This window comes from Dipteris shenzhenensis, chromosome 16 (assembly GCF_047967505.1).
Source record: "Dipteris shenzhenensis isolate YYH24624 ecotype China chromosome 16, Dip_SZ_1.0, whole genome shotgun sequence".
Taxonomy (NCBI): Eukaryota; Viridiplantae; Streptophyta; class Polypodiopsida; order Gleicheniales; family Dipteridaceae; genus Dipteris; species Dipteris shenzhenensis.
Window position 1 is genome coordinate 12554164 of NC_141611.1, and position 23607 is coordinate 12577770.

Sequence of the window (23607 nt, forward strand, 5' to 3'; positions counted from 1 at the left end):
ATCATCTCATTATACAAAGACGCCATTGTCTACCTATCGACTTTGAATGTTTTTCAATAGCAATAGTGTTTTGTTTTGAAGAGATGCATTTAGTTGATTGCTTGGTCACATAGGTGGAAGGGCCATCCCTAGCAAGTCATTTAATTGCACAGAAACCTTTTTGTTTACACATAGATGACATAACGATACCTTGAACCTCCTCTTCAACATTTGGAAAAATAACCATAGCCAAAATAAATTGTGAAAAACTTTTTTATGTCTAGAATAATTCATTGTATGTGTCTGACCATATAGGTACATGTTTATATATATAGCTATATTTTGTGTGTGTGTATGTGTGTGTGTGTACACACACACACACACACATAGTTCTCACCCAAATTTCAGCCACTCGTATTTAAATACCGATAACAGAAATGTGTGTGTGTGTGTGTGTGTGTGTGTGTGTGTACACACACACACACACACACACACATAGTTCTCACCTAAATTTCAGCCACTCGTATTTAAAGTCCCATACCCCCATAACAGAAAAGATTCTTTTAAAGATTGCTTAAACAAATTTCTATAGAAGCTTTTAAAATAATTCCTACTTTGGACATTGAACTTTCAATCAGACATATCTAAGGTCTCCTACCCATCAAGAATAGATTTTTTTTTAAATCATTTCAAGAGCTTTACAAAGCAATTTGAGAAGCCTTTTAAAAAATAATTATAAAGTTTTTTAGTTGAAAAATTTGCTCTAGAAGCCTTGAAAATCGATTCAAGAAACCTTTAAAATAATTACGAAGCTTTTCTAAACAGTTTTCTCTAGAAGCTGTAAAAATGATTTGAGAAGCCTTTTTAAAAACCTACTTTAGAAGCTTTAAATATATTTTCGTTGTTGGCATGAAGGCTAAGTTGAAAAATGCAACTAGAGTTTGTAAAAATTTCGATCAAAATTAAGAATTTTTAATAATATTGAGTTTGACAAACATAATATTGAAAAAAGATGTCGAATCCTCAAGCAGTCCAGGTTCCGAGGTTGGGGTCCACTTACCTGCCACCATCCAAACAAACTAGGTGTTAAAACATCATAGTTACGTTTGGGTAGACAGGTAATGCCTGTTTTTCGCCCTGTTATCGCTTTACCCAGGAATATAGACAACCATATGGATTCTTAGATAATTAAAAAAACAATTTAGCCACAAGTGAAGTTTAAGTCACAAATGGACTAAGGAGCGAATGAGTACATGGATTAAGAAGGGATTAGAGGAGGTATAAGACGATTAGTGGGCTTGGTATGTGGGGTGGTGAAAAAGAAAGTATAAAGGGAAGATTTCACAGGGATACATAAAAGAATAATTCATTAGTTAGGGAAGTATTCATGTGTATGTGTCTCTGTGTGTGTGTGTGTTCGTGTAAAGAAATAAGTGTCTGTGTGTGTGAGATACATTTACTAATCTTTTTTTTTTCTGTGTTTAGATTTACTGCATACTAAATCATCTGGCATAATAGAAACCTTCGCTTGTCCTCTGATGCCTCTTTGGATATCTATATATTTTTTAGGCATTCTTTGCATACATCCCTATATAATGCTTATCATATAGATGATATTTCTATGCAAATTGTCATGTTTTTTTCTTTAGCCACCACACTTGGTGGTAGCGATTGTAAATTGTATTAATTAATTGAATCAATGGTTTTACCCCCAAAAAAAATGTGCGCATGTGTGTTGTGTAAAAAACCTTATCAACAAAAAATACATACAAAATAACATCACCAACCTAATGTGTAGGAGGTGGAGGGGATGTACTTGTGGTGCAGAGTGTTGGTCAGATGCCACCCACTGAACTAGACTACTAACAATAAAAAAGCCAAACGAAAGGGTTAAATCGACTACACAACCTTGTTAAATAAATTGCTTTAGAAGCTTTAATCCTTTTCAAAAAGACGCTTTAGAAACGATTTTTGCTTTTGACGCTTTGAAGCAACTTGTGTGACATAGATATGCATGTTTGTATGTAGCCATAGGCATGCACGCGTGTGTAGAAGCTTTAAAGACAATTTTACTTTCATTACTGAGTTTTCAATTAGTTCCCTACCCATCAAGTACATTATTTTTTTTTTTTAATGTTTCGAGAGCTTTAGAAGACAATTTGGAAAGATTTTTTGCACAAATATTGGCCACTCATATATGGTTCCCTACCCATACGTACAAAATTTTTAAAAAATCGCTTCAAGGGCTTTAGAAGACAACTTGAGAAGCCTTTTATACATATATTGGCCTTTTATATATACTGAATGCTATCACTCAACTTTTAGCCACTCATATTTAAGGTTTGCTAGCCATGAAGAAAACTTTTCTTTAAAGATCCCTCAAACAAATTTCTTTAGAAGCTCTGAAAACAATTTTTACTTTCAACATGCAGCTTTCAATCAATTGTATCTATGGTCCAATACCCATCAAGAACATATTTTTCAAAAAAAAGAAGCTAGAGGAACTTTAGAAAACACAAGAGTGCCTACAATTTAAAAATCCAAAGAATGTGTACTTGTATGTATTTGTGTGCGCGATTGGTATATGTGTGACATATACTACACATGCACACATGTATAAAAATGTGTGTTACACTCTCTCTCTCTCTCTCTCTCTCTCTCTCTCTCTCTCTCTCTATGGGACCTATATACTACATATGCACATGCGTATAAAAATTTGTGTTGCACACACACTCTCTTCTACATCTCTCTCTTCCCTCACCCCCCCCAACGCACACATCTCTCTCTCTCTCTCTCTCTCTCTCTCTCTCTCTTACATCTCTCTCTTCCCTCACCCCCCCCAATGCACACACATCTCTCTCTCTCTCTCTCTCTCTCTCTCTTTCTTTGAGCACCCTTTAAAACAATTATGATGCCTCTTTAAACAAATTACTTTAGCAACTTTAATAGTGATTCTCTTCATCATCACCACTGGGTTGAACAGAACGACACACACACATACATAGATATATAAAGCTAGGCTGCACACAATTAAATTAATTTAAACTAAGCTAAAGGAGCTCTAAATGACTCAAATTAAGTTAAATCCCCCCTCCCCCCCAACAATGGATAGGTTCGTTCTCAAGGTAGCACTTGCACATCATGTACTTCATACAACACAAACCCCTTGGAAACAAGGCACTTATCAATGACGGCGGATAAAGCAAGCACTCACTAGACAACATTTTCCTTGAACAATGCAACAATAACATGAGAGTTACATTTTCAATGGAGCTCTTTTGTTTAGTGTAGTAAAATTTCATCTTCAACAAGTATCATAAGGTTACAACTCTTGCAAGCATGCAAATACTTTTCTTCTCTTTTATGCTGTGATGGATCTAGTTGTTACCAACTTATGCTTGTCACTAGAATGGCTGGCAAAGCTCAACAATTAAAATATCCATGTCACCATATCTTGCTTAAGGTTTACCAATCTCCATTTGCAATGCTCATTTGCAAATATCATCCTATCAGTTCCTCAGATTCTCTCCTCCAACTCAATATGCCTCTGCTTTAATAGTTTTCTCAACCAATTGTTTGGACTGATCATTGCCATAACCCCAACGAGGACCCTCATATAAGTTGCATGTGAACAGCTTATCCACTTCAAGTAATGCACGCTGAAGTTATAGCCTTCCATGCTTGAATGGTACCCGTTCAATTGCACTGCACTTTTTATAAAAAAGAAGCATCTTACTGAAGGGTAGCCTGATATCCTCCGTAAAGATCCTGCAGGAAGCTGCCTCCTAAGAAGGCATCAGACGTCCACTATTGAATTGAGCAAGATAGCCCAAGTAGCCACCTCCAAAGAAAGAATCCAACACAATCGAGCAGGCCAGTCGATGGTAAAACCCGCAGCAACCTGCAAAAGCTTGCCACCTCCCAAAAATGCAGCAACATGCTAGCAATGGGAAACTAGATTTAAATGGTAAAACTAAGGTCAGCTTTTTGAGAAAGAGAGTAGGCCACTTTCAAAAATAGCTCTTACTAGCAACAAGGCTTTCACAGACCATCAAAAGACAAAAATACACCAGCGGAGATCCCTGCTGGCATCATATTCAGATGTCAGTCAAATGCATATAAACTCTCACTACCAACAAGGCAGCTTTCACACTCCATCAAAAGACAATGTGCACACCAGCTGAGATCCTTGCTAACATGTCAGTCAAATCAATATAAGTCGAAGTCACCCTGGCAAGAACTCGTCGTCCTTACATTCCTTTTCACATTCAAACACCAGCTTTGAGAGATACTGCACATACATGGAACAAAAATTATCAGACAGTACTAGTTATGAAACACAATGTTAACACTGGCCAGCAGCCACACTTGGCCAGAACAAGGAACGAGAAGATGTGGCCAGTCAGTGTGCAAAGTTATGACCATGAATGAGACACGGTTTCTTCTTAAACTTAGCAACACTAACCAACAATCCACACACGTGCCCTTCTTTACACGAGTCGGCCGCCCAACTCCGCACTAAACAAATTTAGCACTATGCTTACCGCTTCTTCAAAACACACTCCAACAAATTTAGCACTATGCTCACGCTTTATAAAAAAACAGTGTGGTTTTAAGCTGATTAGAATCACCCATAAGGTAAGGACCATCAACTCCTCACAGCACAGACTGGCAGCACCCAAACTGTGTGTAAGCTGTTGTGTACATATGTGCTCACACATGCACGCATCCGCACACGCAACATAGTTTCTGCAAAGTAATAACTGCTCTAGGCAAAGATCAGAGTCACATACAACAATATTTTGAAATCATAACTTTCTGTCAGGGGACGGCAGACTCCCCAAAGATTAAGAGCAATCTAATCTTTAATGGCAGATATGTTCATCATTTTAGCACGCTCTCTTAACTCCCAAACAAATCACAACAGCGCTAAATGGAGATCCACAATGCCAAGGGGGAACATGACAAAATGGACAAAGTGCTGATATGCTGTCAAATACATCCCAACTATATCCTTGCGTACAAAGCAAATATCCCGATGCTCAATTTCCACTTCTCCTCAAAGGGAGTCTACAACTAGCAGTCCTTATATTTACATTCAATAAACCATTTATGACGACATGCAGCATCCTCACTTATCAAAACTCCAAGGCAATAATCCAATGAGACTACAACAAATACAGGATTGCACCAATGGCCCTCACACTACTACTTCCCACCCTTTATGGGCCCAGTAGCAGGTCGGCAGATGCGACAGGGGAGCACACTGGGTCAGCAGTCTGCTGACTCAAGTCAGGCCCAGTCTGGGCAGGTTGGCAGGTGGCTGACAGGGTTGGCTGTACAGTCAGTACAGGATTGCATTGACAGATGGTAAGAAAATATCAAGACAAGGCTTGGCATATCTACATAAAAGGAATCAATATCCATGACAAAGCCAAGGTTAAATCCTGAACATAGTAACATGAATGGGTAATAGAAAAGGCCTTGTGACACAGGGATTAAACTTTTTGGGAAATAGGACACCAAGCACACACAGCCACGAGGGGGGTAGACAAGAAGAGAAAAGCAACAAGGTGGTAGGACTGAGCATCAAAAAGGATATAGACATACCTAAAGACCGAGCAATACTCAAAAGAGAAGTAAATCGCAAAGATGGCCCAAGAGAGCCTTGCAGAGTTTCTATGACAAAAAGCTAAAGAAGACATGCATTAGTGTAGCACGTGCATTCTGCAGTCCTCCAAGTTGTCCAGCAGCAGAACACCTCTAAAACAAAATTTCCATCATTCCATAAAATAATCAAGAAGGGGGATTGTGGGGCAAATACCATTCCATATAATACCCATTCCTGCAGAAGCCTTGCAGAGTTCTATGACAAGCTAGAGAAAATGAGCCACAACCCTTCCATAAACACTAAAGAAGACATGCATTAGTGTAGCACGTGCATTCTGCAGTCCTCCAAGTTGTCCAGCAGCAGAACCCCTCTAAAACCAAATTTTCATCATTCCATAGAACACTCAAAAATGGGGATTGTGGGACAAATGCACCACTAAAAGGAATGGCTGCAACTTTGAGATAAACTCAGGAGAGGCTAGCAAATTAGTTGATCAAGAAGACGAATGGATATCCCAAGTTTACTTCCCGACCTTCCAAGCACGGGCATCAGTCTCTTCACTTGCAAGAGTCCAAGGCTCAAGCACCAAGGCACAGAGTAAATCAAATCAAGTCCTTGGAAATTTTCTGAACCCTTTAAAAGATATTTTCATCCTTTTAAGATGTTCAATAGGTCAGTACATAATTGTTAGACAGCTTCAAAGATATTACACAATGCTTCAAGGATCGGTACAAAAAAAAAATCAATAAAAAGCCCACAATTATTCGTTTGCTCAGCATTGAAAAAAAACATGGATAAGTGTAAAGGTTGAGGGGGAAGGTGCTTAGAGAAGACCCATCTGTGCATGCATGCTTCAGCAAGGCATACAGAACAATTCTAACAGTGCAAGACTGATTCAAAATGCTGTTAATCATACCAAAACATAATCGGGGACCCAACAGCACCCAATAAAGCAGTGTAAGGTAAAGCTCACCTACTCATCTATTCCATAGCACAGTGGCATATGTTAAATTGGCTAGTCGCTGCCATGCGTGGAGTAGATGGTCCTCACCTTGTGCGTGGCTTTGAGAGGTATAAAACCACTGTTTGTCGCCCTTTTACAGAGTGAATTTGGGCTTGTTGATAGTCACTCAGCATTTTACTTGGCAAAGCTCATTTGGAATGAAGGTTTGTTGGGCCTGTCTGTGGCAAGCCTCCAATGTGGTACTTTCTCTTGAGCTTTCCCTGCTGTTGCCACTGTCCATTTGCCAGCTGTAGCCTGGGCCTGACTCCTCCGTTGTTGGCTGCCTCTTTACTCATCTCCCATCCCTCTCTTCCTTCCCTTGTGACTCTCTTCCCACGTGCCCTCTCCATCGGGCTAGCCAAGGAAACAAAGTATCAACTCCATCATGCATGGCAAGAAATAACTACTACATCCCACTAGCTTCCTCGACACCCAATTCCAGTGTAAAACGTGTATCTTCTTCTAGATATCCCACCCTTCCTACCTCCTGCCTGCTTCCCTCCCTTCCTCCCTCTCTTTCTCAGTATATATTTGAGCAAAGATCTTCAAATCTCAGTGTTTCATAAGGTTGCAGATACACTTGCAGATTTTAAACAAAACATACTCTACTTCCAACTGGTAAATCACTTCCATTAATTATTACGAGATTGTGTGCCCCACACAAGGGACTGTGGAGATCTGGCATCAATAAATGAGGACAGGAAACATCTACATTCGAGAATGTCCAGGTGCATATTGACAACCACAGAAACTTGATTGGCTATATCTTGTTGAATGACTTGGACCGAACCAACAGTAAACCAGACATTGAAGAAAAGATGAGAAGGAATGATTATCTATTTTTAATTTTGGCAGTAACAATCAGCTTTTTGCACAGGAGCACTTGTCAATCCTTGGATTCAGCCCTCTACCTCTGAAGAGTTGGGCTGACTGACTCCTACTTACACTGGCAACTAAAGGGCCTCTGGCAAAAATAAATACCGTGTAAACTTGACCAAAGATTCAAAACATGCCAACATCACAGCCACTGGCTAGAGCCACCCACAGAAAAGTAATAGACAGAGCTACTAGAATAATCATTTCAAATACCCAACGCTCTTGACTTGACAGCAACAATGCTAAGGGCCCTCAAGCTCTTTCAAAAACAAGTCTGACAATTAAATTTGGTATAGCAAGTAAGGAAAAAAATCCAAAACTCATTGATCCAGCAAGACAAAGTAGAAGCATGGCAACAGTGGCAAATCATCGAGAGAACACAACACATACTATTACTCTCAACGCATAGTTACTCGCCTATTTCGCAGTTCTTTAAATTCTGAATGATCAACCTAAAAGCCAGAAATCTGCTGTCTCTATTCATTACATACTTCATCAATCCAGTTCTAAGCTTGAAGAGAACCTAAGGCGCGCATGGCATTGTTTGGCTACTTAGTGTGGCCATTACACTCTTAAGCCTACAATTTCTGAGTCTGCAGGCCCAGCCTATGACTCATTATATCACTTTGGTTTCTTCGAAGCATATTCCTTAAAGTTTGCTCAAGTGAGAACTTAACATCCAGGAACTTCATTTTCTGACTTCAATAACTTTTCCCTTTAAAGTTTCCTCAAGTGAGAACTTAACTTCCACCAACTTCATTATCTGACGTCAATAACTTTTCCTAAAAAGTTTCCTCAAGTGATAACTTAATTTCCACCAACTTCATTTTCTTCGTGAATCTGATCAATCTTTTTTATCATGATTTCCAAGCAATATATTCTCAACTCTCTTTTCATTTCAGCTTCCTGTTTTTTTGACCTGTGCCTTTTTTGCCCATAATTACTTAGTGTGAGCTTCAGCCCAAGCAAAATCACCTGCGAAGATTTTACCCGTAAGGAAGCAAGCAAATCATGCACGGAGAGAAGGATCACGCAATTCAGAATCCCCATGTGCAAAATGACATCGATCTCCAAAAGTGCACGTGCCTAGTGCATAATTTTCACACATCTTGGTCTTGTAGTTGTGAGAACCAAACCCTGTAGGTTTAGGGGGAAGTGGGTCCTTATGCATTATTAATTCCCGGACCATCTGACTAGCAAGCTTAATTTGGTCAAAAGATCCTTCCATCTCAACATTTCTGAGATTTGGATCACTCTCATGCTCACGGATTGACAGCTTTGCCCCTGTCAAACGACATATCTGTTTTGCATGAATTCCACCTTTGCCAATAATCGCCCCTGCCATATTGGCATCAATGCTGATTTTGGCTGTGGAAGAGGCCCCAAAAGATGCTGCTGCAGCCATGCCAGGTGGCGTCGGTTCACGCTGTATAACCGTGCCGGACCCTTGATTGTTTCCAGCAATATCCCGCAGTCCTGAAAAAGCTCCATTTGATCCTCCGACTAATGGAGCGGAAACCACCTCTCTAGCAGCCTGCCCATCTGCTCCACTTCCGTTTGATTTACGCAATTCTCTCTCTCCATGAGCAAAATGGCACTTCTCTCCAAAGCGACAACCTTCTCGGGTGTCATAGCGATTGCACAGACGTGTCTTGTAACCACCCAGGTTGGCACCTGAATCCGGGGTTAAGAGGGCTGATGTAGCAAGGTTACTCAACCCCACGCCTCCAAGAGCCTTTACAGGACCAGCAACTCCGAATCCAGACATTGCTAGAGTAGAAATTCCTCCAGGTAAATAGTGAGAGAAATGGCATCCTTCGCCATAGGGACACCCACAAGTACTGTCGAAACCATAAAACCAACAGAAAAATTTTAACAGCCGTGCTTGACAGAAGACAGATAAAATTACCTCAATAGCAAAATGACACTAAAATGATTCAAGACACGAGTATAGGAAAAGACCTGAAAAACTTCAAACATGGCTTTGATTTGCCCACAATACCAGCCAAGGAGCCTGTACGTCATGGAATGTTAGAATATGCCATTCCGTCCAAACAGGTCTAGAAACTTAAGCAGACGCTCCAAGCAACCACTGGCATCAAGCTACCTCTTTGTACATTTGCGAACGGAGACGTCGCTATCAAAAAGCCCGAAACAAACACTAGTTCAAACGGACCTACTTCCTACAAGACAAGCGTAGCATAAACATAAAGCGCCAGGTAACACACCTGAACCATTCCCAGGTAGAGAGGGCTGCCTATATCCGTCGACCGGGGATCCATACCCATTTGGGGCATCCGGCCTTAGGCGCTTGAGATCGGGACCGGGCAAGTCCATTGTGATGACAGAAAGCCGATACAGCCGGAAGGATTAGATCCCGATGAGCTTTTCCTACGACTCCGAAGCCGACTATAGCACAGGACGCAACGAAATCAGAGGATGGGCTGCCTCAGAAATGGGTATCCAATCCCTCCTCCGCTCACCACATCTTATCCAACAACTTGCAAGAGTCTCTCTCTCTCTCTCTCTCTCTCTCTCGTCTCCACAGCTACGTAGTTCAACAGCTGCCCAAGCTCTTGGTTCTCGCTCTCTTGCCCTCCCGCCTCTCTCTCTCCCCCCCCCCCCTCTCTCTATATCGCTCTCTCTCGCCCTCCTGCCTCTCTCTCTCTCTGGCGCTCTCTCTCTCTCTCTCTGTCTACAGCTCTCTCTCTTACCCCTCTCTCTCTCTCTCTTTGTCTCTTCAAATGTGGATTTTCACGGCAACAGTACTCTATGCAGTCAAATCCCTCGAACCCACTTCCTCCTAAAAGTTCTAACGCCACGGAGAGAACTCCCCGTTGAAGATTCCTTCACGGTCCATTAGGGTTTTTAGCCCTAAGAACTTATGCACACGGTGCATGGCTGGGGGCAGCGCATATCGAGGGGTGTAAGACTTCTCACCTCACCGGTGCAAATAGCGTAGAAGGGAGGTAGAGTAGACCTATACAACAAAGCAACTTCTGATCACTGACTGAGGGAGATAATTGCACGTGAACCAATTTTTCTCCATGTAAGGAGTCCTCGAAGATTGTTCTAGTGCACAACTGGTCTGCAGATCAAGACTTCTAACCTCACCGGTGCAAACGGCGTAGAAGGGAGGTAGAGGGGACGCCAAACCTATACAGCAAAGCAACTTCTGGTCACTGATGACTGAGGGAGAGAAATGCATGTGAACCAATTTTTCTCCATGTAAGAAATTGTTCTAGTGCATAGCTGGCCAACATGTGCACAGAGCCTAAAATATGTTTTTGGCCCTACAAGGGGCCTATGGAATGGGTCAATTTTTGTGTAGATGTTGCTTGTCCTTTGAGAAAAGTCATGCTGACTTCTTATAGCAATGTGGTTAGTGCTTATTGTAGTTAGTTGATAATATTAGGGTTGTTAGTATGAGGGTTGGTAGGTATCCTATGTAACCCTTTCTTAGGTTGGTTACACACCCGCCCAAAGAAAATATATTTTGGTGACGTGCGGGTGAGGTTACATACACATCGCCATGTCCCAATGGATCAGTTGCATGGCAGCAGGTAATGGGGCTTCGAGCCCACTCAACCCATCGCATTATATTTTGGGGATAAAGAAATCCTCCGCCTGGGCACTTGGGTGGGGGGGTCTTGCACGCCTGAAGTTGGCAAGGGCCTATGCAGGACCTATATCACTTCGGCATGTGGCTCTACACCATAAATTTTTTGGGCGGGTGGGCGGTGACCCGAACCTGCCCTTATCCTTTCCCTCCTTTCGCGACTGCCATTCTTTCTCCTACAAGTCCTTCACTTCCTCCTCCCTAGGGGGTCCCCTTCTTCCTCCTCTGCAGCTCCTTCACTTCCTCCTCCCTACTGGCTACCCTTCTTTGTACTCTACGCCCCCGGGGGGGTCTACTAGGGTTTATCGTATGGTACCACGTGAGTGTAAGGGAGGGGGGTTATATAAGGGAAGGAAGGTACATTTTATAAGGTAAGGTCCCATAAATAGGGGGTAGATAAGGGGAATTTTCATATATTTATTGCACGCAGGTGACGTCTCCTTATTACTACTAGTGAATCCCCTGTGTCTACACCTCCTTCACTCCCTCATCCATGGCAACGCCTTCACTCCCTCCCTCTAGCACGGCTATTCGTCCATGTGATGTGGGGTCTGGCATGTGTCTTGCTTGGATTCACAAGAGCAGCCCAACTTACAATACGGGCATCCGACAATCTCGAATGAACCCATTCGATGAAGTGTTGGGCATTGGAAGCCCCCCCCCGGCCCCAGCCTAGGTGCTGGTCACTCTTAGCATAACCAATCGGAGGCTAATGCGGATTGCAAGATTCCTTGACAGGCATTTACCAATTGTCTGTCAAAGCTCCTTGGCCGTCGGTTGGTGTTCTTGTCCTTCATTGCTATAGTGGACAATGGATTCTTTTTTGTGAAATTCCTCTTGTAATTTTTTAAAAAAAAGTTAAGATCCCAACACACTAAAAAATTCTTCTTTGCATCCAAAAGCACTGTTTACCACCATATTAGGCAGTAGTGTTTTTAATAGGCACAAGCTCTATGGGTCTACCATGCAATAACTTCAAGTGCACCTTGCATTACAAAATGAAGAGAGAGAGAGAGAGAGAGAGAGACCCATAGGCGGTCAACGTAGCCAAGAAGATATCGTATCAATGTAACTAGCATTGCACAATTTGGGACTCTATAAAAGATTGGAGACAAATATACAGATTCTTTAAAAATGAAGTAATTTAGATAGTGTTTTATTTATTAGTATATATCGTAAAAAGCCTTGAACAGAGACATTTATTATGAACATTAAACAATAGGAATATCATTAAACAAGTAGGATGTTCTATTTTATTTTATAACTTGTATTTATTATGTTGCAAGGCTATTAAACATGTTGGTTATAGATAAAAAATAGAAGTTGCCATGTAAGAGCCATTGTTGATTACACAATATTGCATTTTCCTACATATAGGGCACTACCATGGGTGGCTAGGTAGTGGGGTTGGGATCCCACCATGGTGTTGCTTGGTCCTACAACTCACTGACCTTTGAGTTGGTTCATTATAGAGTCCAACCTGTGGGAATGTATCTTGACTCGTCCAAAATTTAAATAAGGAGTAGAAAGGGAAAGGAAGAGAAAACTAGAGGAGTGACGTGCATTTTAGGAAAGAGAAGGCTACATGTAGATGACTCTTACTAAGACCTTATGATCATACATTTACATAATTGTCCACCTTGGTTGCACAATCTTGGCTCCATCCATAGCAATCTACGGGAGAATTTATTCAATCCTTACATAGAAATGACAATTTCTAGGTCCAAATGCAACTCAATGTCGATGGTATCCACCAAGTTAGGGACTTAATGAGGGATCCAAACATGGATCTACATGGAAGATTGAGGGGAGATTAAGGTTAGCTTGTTAGGGTAACAACCCCCCAAGCCAAATAGCGATTGAGAGGTACATGCAAGTCAAAACCAATGCCTAAAGGCTTGGCACTGCTTTAAAATACTGTCTACCACCCATGGGATGGTCAAAGTTGGGTTGTTAAATCGAATTAAACATTTGATGAGAGGCAACTGCATGGGATGATCACAAAGGTTGGCTCTTATTAAGAAGGACCACACATCTAGTGAGGGATAGAGTCCATTTATCACAAACAAGGATATGTGAATGCAATGCACATGTCAAACAAAAAAGAGCATGCCACTCATGGATCGACAATTGCCCTCACAAACTCTCTAAGATAGGTGTGTAACAATACATCTCCAAGATTGAGGCATGAGAGGATTGCAATGGAGCAATGCAACACATGGCTCAAAGAATGACACAAGGAAAGCCCTCCCTTGCTTCAGCATTGCATTCTTGGCATGGAGGGCCAATCTTTCATGAAACTCTCAATTTTTTTTGGGGGGTCAAAGAGAATATATATATATATATATATAGGTTTGAAAAGAAAGATATTACAATGCATCTCCAAATGTGGACATACCCTATAGAAGGGAAGAGCTCGAAAAAAATAGAGTACTTTAATGCATATAAGGGAAAGTGCATAATAGAGTGATTACCAAAATTGATTGCAAGCCATCTCTTTCACCTCACAAAACCAGAGTGGTTTAGTGGTAACATTATCAAGAAAGAAAAGAAACTAGTTCTCCAAATCCTCCAACTTGACTTGGAAGAAACTGTTATCCTACTGTGTCTCCAAGTGTTTAGGGCATTGTGTATATAGCTTGTCATAGTCATCATTTTCCTTGTGTGGAATAGTGCTTCATTAAAATTAAGTTTGTCCAGATCCAACTATTCGTGGGACTACTGAGAGCATGCATAAACCAAGGTAGAAACAAAGATATTGCATTAAAACAGAATTATCATGTAGGCTAGCTGCTGGGGAAAACAAAATAGGACATCTGGGATATAGTTAGGGCTCATGCTATTTAGATCTCAATAATTGGTAGTTCAATAGTCCTATCATGTGTGTGTGCTCTAGAGGATTTTTTGGTTGAAACTCCCATTATGGAGAGCCAACCCTCCATAAAGCTCCTGCTATGCATTTGGCAAAGGCTTCTAAGGTTAACAATGTCTTGGAAATGATTGTTTTTGGATCGCCCTCTGGATTAAAACAACTTGTTTACAGCCACTGTTAAGAAGGGCCATCCCTTCTTCCTTCAACCATTCATGTGGAAAACATCCCAAGGTATATAAGGGGTATACAAGGCTTGGAAGTGACCAATTTAGAGAAGTCTTCTAGCCCATAGAAATGGGAGTCTCAGCTCTCCCTTCATTTGATAGCTCTAGATGAGCCCTCGTTCACCATTTCTCGTGTTTATGAACGGCAATAGCTTCAGCCTCCATGCCATATACTGGAGATGATTAGCCCTTGGAAGTTTTAGCCCATAAAGGAGCAAAGACCTTATAAATAATGGAACAAAGGGAGACTATGTTTCAGCCTAGCTTGTTGTGGGGGTTAAAGGCCACTATGCCTTAACCCCGGTTATGTACAATACTCAAACACATATATATATGGATGACATAGAAGAATAGGGTGCTCTGCACCCACCAAAACTTGTGTGGCCCTCTTCTGGCTCTCTCTCTCTCTCACCCTCTTCCATACCACTTCCGTTGAGAGAACTCTCAACTGGTATCAGAGCATGGGTGGTCTATCTGATGCTTGTGGGTGGTCTAACTGAGCCCATGTGTGTGCCTGGAGCATGGAGTCTGCTACTATAGCTGTGTGGGAGGACGAAGAAAGCCTATGGGTGCTTGTTTGAGCTACCCAAGTGGTATTGGAAACTTGTAGAAGCCTAAAAGTGATTTCTAGAAGTCCTTGAGTGTTTTTTTGCAAGCCTGCAATCACATGGCGCTGACATCTACAGGGTGTACGGGATAGTATGGTTTAGGACACGTGGCTGGGAAGGGCCTGGCAGAGGCGCAGGATGTGCAGATGCAGATATGGAGCAGCAAATGTGACTGTCAGTGGGCAGGAGGCATGCCTTATATAGGCTGGATCTCTGCCTTGAATGGAGGGCCAAAGGCCCTGGAAGTTTGGGCCATAAAAGCCCCGGGCTATGAGCCCTTATAGGGCTGGACCAGCCACACACTGGTCGGCCAGTCTACTGCAGGTTGGTTGGTTTTTTCAGCAAGGCCCTAGGCCTATAAAAGGAGAGGCTCAAGCCTCATTTTAACATCCAGCATTTCAACATCCAGCAATGCAGCTTCCAGCAGAGTAGAAAGGAGCAGCAGAGCACAATCCTTGGGGCCTACATCAAGAAGCTAAACGAGTACCAATGTTGCGACAGACTTAGCTTAGTGTGAGGCTGAGACCTTGGCTGCCTTCTAGGGTAGCAAGGAGCTGAGGTCAAAGGACGGAAAGTCTACAGAAGCTCCAAGTGGAGCATGCGGGCTCGAGTCTAGAGATAGCCAGATGATAGGAGAAGGACCTTGTGGTAAGATCAGAGGACCACATCATTGGTGGGACTCTGGATCTCTCTCTTTTGTATTGTGTCCATAGTTGTGGATGGAAATAAATATTTTGGTGGTTTCTCTATCTGGCCGGTTCATTGTCTATTGATGAGTCTGCACATCTATTAAATGCACATAAGTAAAGAAGTTTGTGATTCCACACCCCACACCGCACATTGTGTGAGCTCCTGGGCATTACTATAAGTCTTCCGATGCGTGTACCCTCTGTTGGGTATTTTTTTAACATGGTATTAGAGCCCAAGTAGGAGGCTCACAGGTTTGGGAGCCTGAAGGCAGGGACCTTGCTGAAGGATGACCCTGATTCAGAAGCTCTAGGGAATCGACTTCCATGACTGGAGGATTGTGCCCTTGTGAGAAGGAGGGTGACTCAGGTTCAGTCAGGTGCATTCAGAGTTCTGGTTTACTGAAATTGAGTTTGGTTGACTTTGCTGTGTGGTATAAACAACAGAGATGTTGACCTCTACAGCCTCTTCAGCCCCTGCTTTCCCTTCCTCCTCCCCCAGTTTTCTCTCTTTCACTATCCCTAACTTTGGAGAGTCTGGGAACCTGGACGGGACTAATTACCCGATCTGGAAAGTGAAGATCCGAAGTCATTTAGTGGCTCAGAAGTTGTGGAAGCTGATCATGGGAGTGGAGTTGAAGCCGGAGGACATGGTGGACAGGAAAGGGGAGATACTCATGGCAGTAGACAGAGAGGAGATTGAAGCTTAGGAAGACAGAGATGCCCATGCCCTGGCAATAATCATAGGGACTATGGCGGACTCCGTTCTTCCACATATCCAGTTGGCCGAGACGTCAGTAAAGGCGTGGGCCACCCTGAAGGATCTGTATGAGACAGACAACACCTCCTGGATTGTGCTTCTTTAGCATCAACTCTACAATCTTGATATGGAAGAAGGAGATATGGTACATAGCCATTTGATGAAGGTCAAGGTGGTGAGGGATCAGTTGGCAGCAATTGGTCAGAAGACACAGACTCATGCCATTTGGCCTTGATGGTACTGAGGAGATTGCCTCGGAGTTTTAAGAGCTTTGTTACAGCTGTGACAGCAGGACAGAGGACCAAACCTCTGACATTTGAGAAGTTGGGTCCGTTACTGCTACAGGAGGAAGCTTGGCAGAAGCTCTACAATGAGGACAAAGATGACAAGGTGATGCTGGCGAAGGATTCCGCTGGCAAAGGAAAGGGCAAGCCTAACGATGGCAAGTCCAAGAAAGACGACTCTGATGACGAGGGGACTTTGAAGAGGAAGCATAAGAAGAAGTGTTTCTACTGTGATACGCCAGGACATTTTGCAAAGGACTGCAAAAAGAAAAAGGCGGATCTGAAAAACAAAAAGGAGTCTGACTCAAATTCAGAGAGAGAGGCCAAAGCAAATGTGGTAATCGAGGAGTTGTTCCTGGTGACATCACCAAGTGTTACCGAGGTCAAATATGTTGATCCAGAAATCACAGTGAGGATGTCTGACATAGAGATGTGGGTCGACGAGGAGCCAGATGCCTTTGTGAAGGTGAAGGACAGCATGGAGCGCTTGGTACCTTCCAGGTGTGTGGCTGTTGACACTGACACGAGGGTGGATTCCATGGAAGGCCCTAGGGTCTCATGGTCAGATGGATGTTGGAGTTCAGAACGGGACAGTACAAGATTACACAAGTGCTTGGTGGGTGCCTCAATGAGAGTTTGCTTTCAGAGCAAACATTCAGGCAGTACAACAGTTTGGTATGTATTTGATATTTTGCATTTGAACCTTTATAGCATACTATGGAGAAACTTTGCTCTTCATTTGTCTCAGGTGATAAGAGATTGGAAGGAATTGGCCTTCTTCGAAGGTAGAAGGGGAAGTATTGGTGCTTCTTCAAATCTTGGACGCAGATTGCTAGAAGGTGATGGACAAAGAGTACTGAAGCCAGAAGAGTACCTGCTTGAGAACTCAGCGAGAGTTAATGGTCCAGGTTATCTGGAAATATTCATTGGTTGGAGACCTTGCCAAAGGAAGGACGGGTTGAAACAGACCCTCAGAGCATGGTGCCTGGAAGACTCCAGGTTGTTCACTCATTATGAGGGGGACGACTCAAGGTCATGACGACTGGATTGCTCGAGTTCAGAGGCGGGAACGTGATTGAAGGAGGTGGTACCAGGAGGTGCTACCAAAGAAGGACCTCTGTACCAGGATGGTGTGCGGAAGCGGAACCGGACCTGGTGGAGCAGGAGCCACTGGATGAAAAGCCAGGAAAAGATTTCAACGCCGAAAGGTTCCAAAGGAATACAACCAGGGAGTTACTGGAGCATCATCATCGACATGTAGGCATTGGGCCGAGATGTGTTCGTGAGAGGGGGTGTTGGAAAGGTCACCTCCCCATCTGTAAGCCCCCATATGAGGAGAGCAGGGGGGGTGAACCTAGGGTTTGAGTGTCTGTCACATGGGCATCTGATTGGATGCCATGTGGGCAAGAATCAAAGAGATGGAGGGTACCTGGAGCTAGGATGGATCTGTAGCAGCAAAAGGCGAAGTAATAGCCACCACAAGGAACCCGGAATAAAAAGCAATCACATGGTGCTAACATCTACAAGCTGTACAGGATAGTACGGTGCATGACACGTGGCTGGGAAGGCACTGGTAGAGGCGCAGGATGTGCAGGTGCAGATATGGAGCAACAAATGTGACTGTCAGTGGGCAGGAGGCATGCCTTATATAGGCTAGGGACCCCTGCCTTGAATGGAGGGCCAAAGGCCCTGGAAGTTTGGGCCATAAAAGCCCCGGGCTGTGAGCCCTTATAGGGCTGGACCACACAGACTGATCAGCCAGTCTGCTGGAGGCTGGTCAATTTTTTCAGCAAGGCCCTAGGCCTATAAAAGGAGAGGCTCAGGCCTCATTTTAGCATCCAGCAGAGCACAACCCTTGGGGCCTACATCTAGAAGCTAAAGGAGTACCAGTGTTGCTGCAGACTTAGCTCAGTGTGAGGCTGAGGCCTTGACTGTCTTCTAGGGCAGCAAGGAGCTGAGGTCAAAGGACGAAAACTCTACAAAATCTCCAGGTGGAGCACGCGGGCTCGAGTCTAGAGATAGCCAGATGATAGAAGGACCTTGTGGTAAGATCAGAGGACCACATCATTGGTGGGACTCTAGATCTCTCTCTTTTGTATTGTGTCCATAGTTGTGGACGGAAATAAATATTTTGGTGGTTTCTCTATCTGGCCGGTTCATTGTCTATTGATGAGTCTGCACATCTATTGAATGCACATAAGTAAAGAAGTTTGTGATTCCATACCCCACACCGCACATTGTGTGAGCTCCTGGGCATTACTATAAGTCTTCCGCTGCGTGTACCCTCTGTTGGGTATTTTTTTAACATGGTATCAGAGCCCAAGTAGGAGGCTCACAGGTGTGGGAGCCTGAAGGCAGGGACCTTGCTGAAGGACGACCCTGATTCAGAAGCTCTAGGGAATCGACTTCCATGATTGGAGGATTGTGCCCTTGCGAGAAGGAGGGTGACTCAGGTTCAGTCAGGTGCGTTCAGAGTTCTGGTTTACTGAAATTGAGTTTGGTTGGCTTTGCCGTGTGGTATAAACAGTAGAGATGTCGACCTCTACAGCCTCTTCAGCCCCTGCTTTCCCTTCCTCCTCCCCCAGTTTTCTCTCTTTCACTATCCCTAACTTTGGAGAGTCTGGGAACCTGGACGGGACTAATTACCCGATCTGGAAAGTAAAGATCCGGAGTCATTTAGTGGCTCAGAAGTTGTGGAAGCTGACCATGGGAGTGGAGTTGAAGCCGGAGGACATGGTGGACAGGAAAGGGGAGATACTCATGGCAGTAGATAGAGAGGAGCTTGAAGCTTGGGAAGACAGAGAGGCCCCCTTCCCTTCCCCCTTGCCCCCCGCGCCTGCCCCCTGCTGCTGCCCCTTCCCCTTCCCCCCTCCCTGTCGTCGCTCCCCCTTCCCTCCGTCCCCCCCTTCCCTTCCCCCTTGCCCCCCCCCGGCACCCGCCCCCTGCCCCTGCGCCCGCCCCCTGCCCCTTTCGTCGACGGAAGGGGCAAGGGGCGGGCGCCGGGGGGGGGCAAGGGGGAAGGGAAGGGAGGGGTGTGGGGAGGGCAAGGGGGCAGGCGGAGGGAAGGGGGGGGGCGTGGGGAGGGCAAGGGGGGCGGGGAGGGCAAGGGGGCAGACGAGGGGAGGGCGAGGGCAAAGGGGCGGGTGAGGGGCGGGGAGGGGGGCATCGCCCCCCTCACCTGTTGCATGCGCAACAGGTGGGGGATCCCCACCCCCCTCGCCCTCCCCTCGCCCGCCCCCTTGCCCTCCCCACGTCCCCCCCTTCGCACAGGGGGCAAGGGGAGGGGCAAGGGAAGGGGGGGCGTGGGGAGGGCAAGGGGGCGGGCGGAGGGAAGGGGGGGGCATGGGGAGGGCAAGGGGGCGGGCGAGGGGTGGGCGAGGGGAGCGGGAAGGGCAAGGGGGCAGGCGAGGGGCGGGGCGGGAGCGGAAAGGCAGTGCGGGGCGGGGAACAAGGGGAGGGGAAGGGGAACGGGGCGGGACGAGCAGAGGGAAGGGAGCGGGGCAAGGGGGAGGGGAAGGCAGCGGGACGGGGAGGGAAAGGAGAGGAGGGGAAGGGGCCTTGGGGAGGGAGGAGAGGGGAAGGGGGAAGGGAAGGGAAGGGAGGGGAGAAGCGGGAGGAGAGGGGAAGGGAGGGGGAGGGGAGGGGAGAGAGGAAGTTGGAGAAGAGGGAGGGAGGGAGTACCTAAGTGGAGACGTGGTGGAGCTCCAGGAAAGTTGCGAGACAGAATAAGAGAGTCGTGAGACAGAATGAGGAGAAGTAGAGTTTTATAGGAAATGGATAGCTTTTAGGTCAAGTCAGCTTTTTTTAGTTTTTAAGGCTTTTTAGTTCTTTTAGGTTCACTATAAGTAGAACATTCTTCATTCTCTCTTTCATTCAAAGATCTTTCGTTTACACTCCACGCTTCTCTCCTCTCATCAACCTGTTGCAGGATTCTCAAAAATTTTCAAAATGTTGCAAGAGGTGAGTTTATTTTTAACCTATTGCATACGCAAGAACTTCTAAGAATCAAGTTTTTATAAATTTGAATTTTTTTTCAAATCCGATCTTTTTCTCAAAAACTTGTGTGTACGCAACAACTTAAAAAACCATTTTAGCATTAAATCTTTGTTTCCACAAATTTTCCTCTTTAACTCAAACTCTCACAACCCCTCCCTACCTATTGCGTACGCAACAACTTCAAAACAAAATTTAACACTCAAACCCTACCTATTGCGTACGCAACAACTTCAAAACAAAATTTAATCATAAATCTCTCAAAAAAACTCATCAACCAAAAAAAACAATCTATTACAAATTTCTCTCTCAACCTCAAAGCCACTCAAACCTCCCTACCTATTGCGTATGCAACAACTTCAAAACAAAATTTAATCATAAATCTCTCCAAAAAACTCCTTTTAAAAAAAAAAATCTATTATACATTTCTCTCTCAACCTCAAAACCACTCAAACCTCCCTACCTATTGCGTACGCAACAACTTCAAAACAAAATTTTAAACAGCCCAATAAACACCACAAATGATCATACATGGCTCAAACTACAACCAAATTACTCTGCATAAGGTATGCTCAAAATCATGGCCTTAAGGCAATGATCGCTACTAAAAGTAAAACATGAGATGCCTCAAAACCAATGAAATCTTTGTGTACACGTCATCAATGACATGACCTATGCTTTTTGCGGCTCAATGAATACTTCAAAAAATTACTTTGGATGTGAAGTATGTTGAGGATGGTGTATATTGCACCATACCTCTAGGATGTTAGGGGAAAACCCTAACCCTAAGGGGTTCACATGTATATCTTCAAGTTCATGTTCAATACAACTTTGTGTATAGGTGGCTATATTGTGTGCACTCCTCTCTCTCCCTCTCTCACTTCCACTATCAAGGTATCAGAGCACCTAGGTGCTCCCATTCCCTTCATGAGTGTCAAGCCCTCCTTCTGTGGGGCATCTTCCATTCACAGAGATTTCCAATAGAGAGAGCATAAGCCCTTATTCCATCAAGGCACACAAGCCCTCGCTCCATTGAGGCAATAAGGCCTCCATTTAAAGCATCTTCTTCATCTTCTCAAGCTCTCATCATAGATCTCATTCTCCTCTCCGTTTCGGTCCAGAAAGTTACAAGAATCTGCTTCCTAGGGCTTGAGATATGATCATTTGTGTTTAGAGATGAGGAGGGTTCAATCTCTATTGTTATCTCTGATGTTCTTTGAGGGATTCAGTGAGTTGAGTGTTCAGTAAGGTGTTTGAGAAAGATGTTTTATGGGAGAGTGTGGCCTCTTCACTCTGGGTGAAGTCTCCTCCCTAGCACATGTAGAAGCAACTAATGTTCTAAGAGGATTATGTGAGAGAGAGAGTCTCTACTATTTTCTACTTCTAAGAACTTCAACAAGAAGGTAGAGCCCTAGCAGCAAAGCCAACTCCATATCTCTACAAGTAGCTGGAGTGTAAGAAGATGCAAGTTGACAACTCATTTTATGAGCTCTTGTAGAGCTCACTATTAAGTAGCGCAGCTAAGGCAAAGCATTCTCTTGCCTATAAGCCTTAGACAAGGTAGCAGAAACAACTACTTCAAGCAGCTTCTTAAATGATAGTGGTCAAATCAACTGGCCAACAAGCCTGGATACTCGACTCCAACACAGAGCTTCATTTGCAAATCAACTGGCAAATGACAATGGTGGTTAAATCAACTAGCAAACAACCTGACAGACTCCATGAGCTGACAACTTCAAAAAAAACTCCATAGAGCTCCAAGCACGATGAAGCCCAGCCTTCGATAAAAGTGAGCTCCTACACAATTCCAACATCCACTTGACGAGCATCCTCTATTAGAGACAACAACAACAAAATCTACTCTAGATGCTAAGGCACTCAGCATGCAACATTGAATAGCCACCTCCAGCAAATGTCAAAGCCCAAACTTCACTGCAGTGCTAGGGAAATTCTTGACACTATGGCTTTGCAATCCACACAAGAAACAAGATTTTGGTAAATTTTTGTAGACTAGCTCTTGCTCTCTAAACACAGACCCATTTTTATTCACTATAACCAAAGTATTAGGTGGATCTTCAGGCATGTCCATGAGCACACACACTTGTGGGTTACCCTTGGTGTTAATGAAATTTGGCTTTTCAATTCCTATGACCTTGCCCAGCCTGATACAAAGAGCTAGAAGCCAGTTGTAGAGAGATAAGGGGCAATCCACCTAAATCCCTATTTGAGTATTAGGAGAGAATTCAATTTACCACACCATTCTAAATATAGAGGTGGGTTTCAAATAGTACATAAATCATGGTCCAAGTCTCCCTCTACCATCTTAGATTCAAATAGTACATAGATCATGGTTCAAGTTTCAAATAGTACATAGATCATGGTCCAAGTTTCGAATAGTACAGAGATTATGGTCCAAGTCTCTCTCTGCCATTTTAGATTTCTCGAGAAAAAAATAGTAAGATTTCTCGAGAAATATACATTGAGGACATTCAATTCCTTTGTGTATCTAGTTATTTCTAATCCACATTCCCAAAATTGAGGCTAGGAGATGGGGATCTGGTAAGAAACCTACCAGTGCATGTGTTCTTGACCAATTGATCGAGTCCATGTACATACCATCATTGAGGAAAACTAAAATGCTTATACCTAGAGAATGTTTTGTTGATGTGCCCATAATATCTTTGCTCTCTTTAAGTGTTTATTGTGCTCCTTTTCAGGCTGTGGTGGACTCTCATCCAGGGCTCCTACAGTGGGGTGGTCAAGGGAGGATGGTGAGCTTTCCTTTTGGGCTGAGCCTTCAACATTTGTTTTCTCACCAAGTGTGAGGGTGCTTGGAGAATTCTTTTGGGGTGGAAGTAGGACCACCTCTCCTAGTGCCTATGCCTAGTTCATCCTCGCATCATTAGAGTTGCACCTGTGTGCCAAAAATAAGGGGTTAAATGAGAAAGGAAATTGAAATTTGGTTGAGTGGTCCATGAAGCCAATCTCCCTTTTCTTAAACAATAATAAAATAGGATGGCATTAATTAGTGTGGGGGACCAGTCCAAAGAAGAGAGCTAGATATCATCAAAAGAGAGGCATACTACCCATGA

General features: G+C 43.9%; 1 protein-coding gene across 2 annotated transcripts; it reads right to left on the reverse strand.

Moving 5' to 3' along the window:
* Nucleotides 1-3255: 3255 nt before the first annotated feature.
* LOC147892562 (zinc finger CCCH domain-containing protein 31-like) lies at nt 3256-10591 on the reverse strand. Of its 2 annotated transcripts, XR_015542321.1 has the most exons (4): nt 9698-10591; nt 9432-9483; nt 4445-9310; nt 3256-4270 (listed from the first exon to the last, which is right to left on the reverse strand). XR_015542321.1 is itself a non-coding variant. In XM_087386917.1 (3 exons), the coding sequence occupies exons 1-3, from the start codon at nt 9804-9806 to the stop codon at nt 8479-8481; spliced, it is 993 nt and encodes a 330-aa protein (XP_087243043.1). In that variant the 5' UTR covers nt 9807-10591; the 3' UTR covers nt 3256-8478. The 2 variants fall into 2 exon arrangements, 1 of the variants encoding a protein (XP_087243043.1); XM_087386917.1 differs by having other exon boundaries at nt 3256-9310.
* Between the last annotated feature and the right edge of the window lie 13016 nt (nt 10592-23607).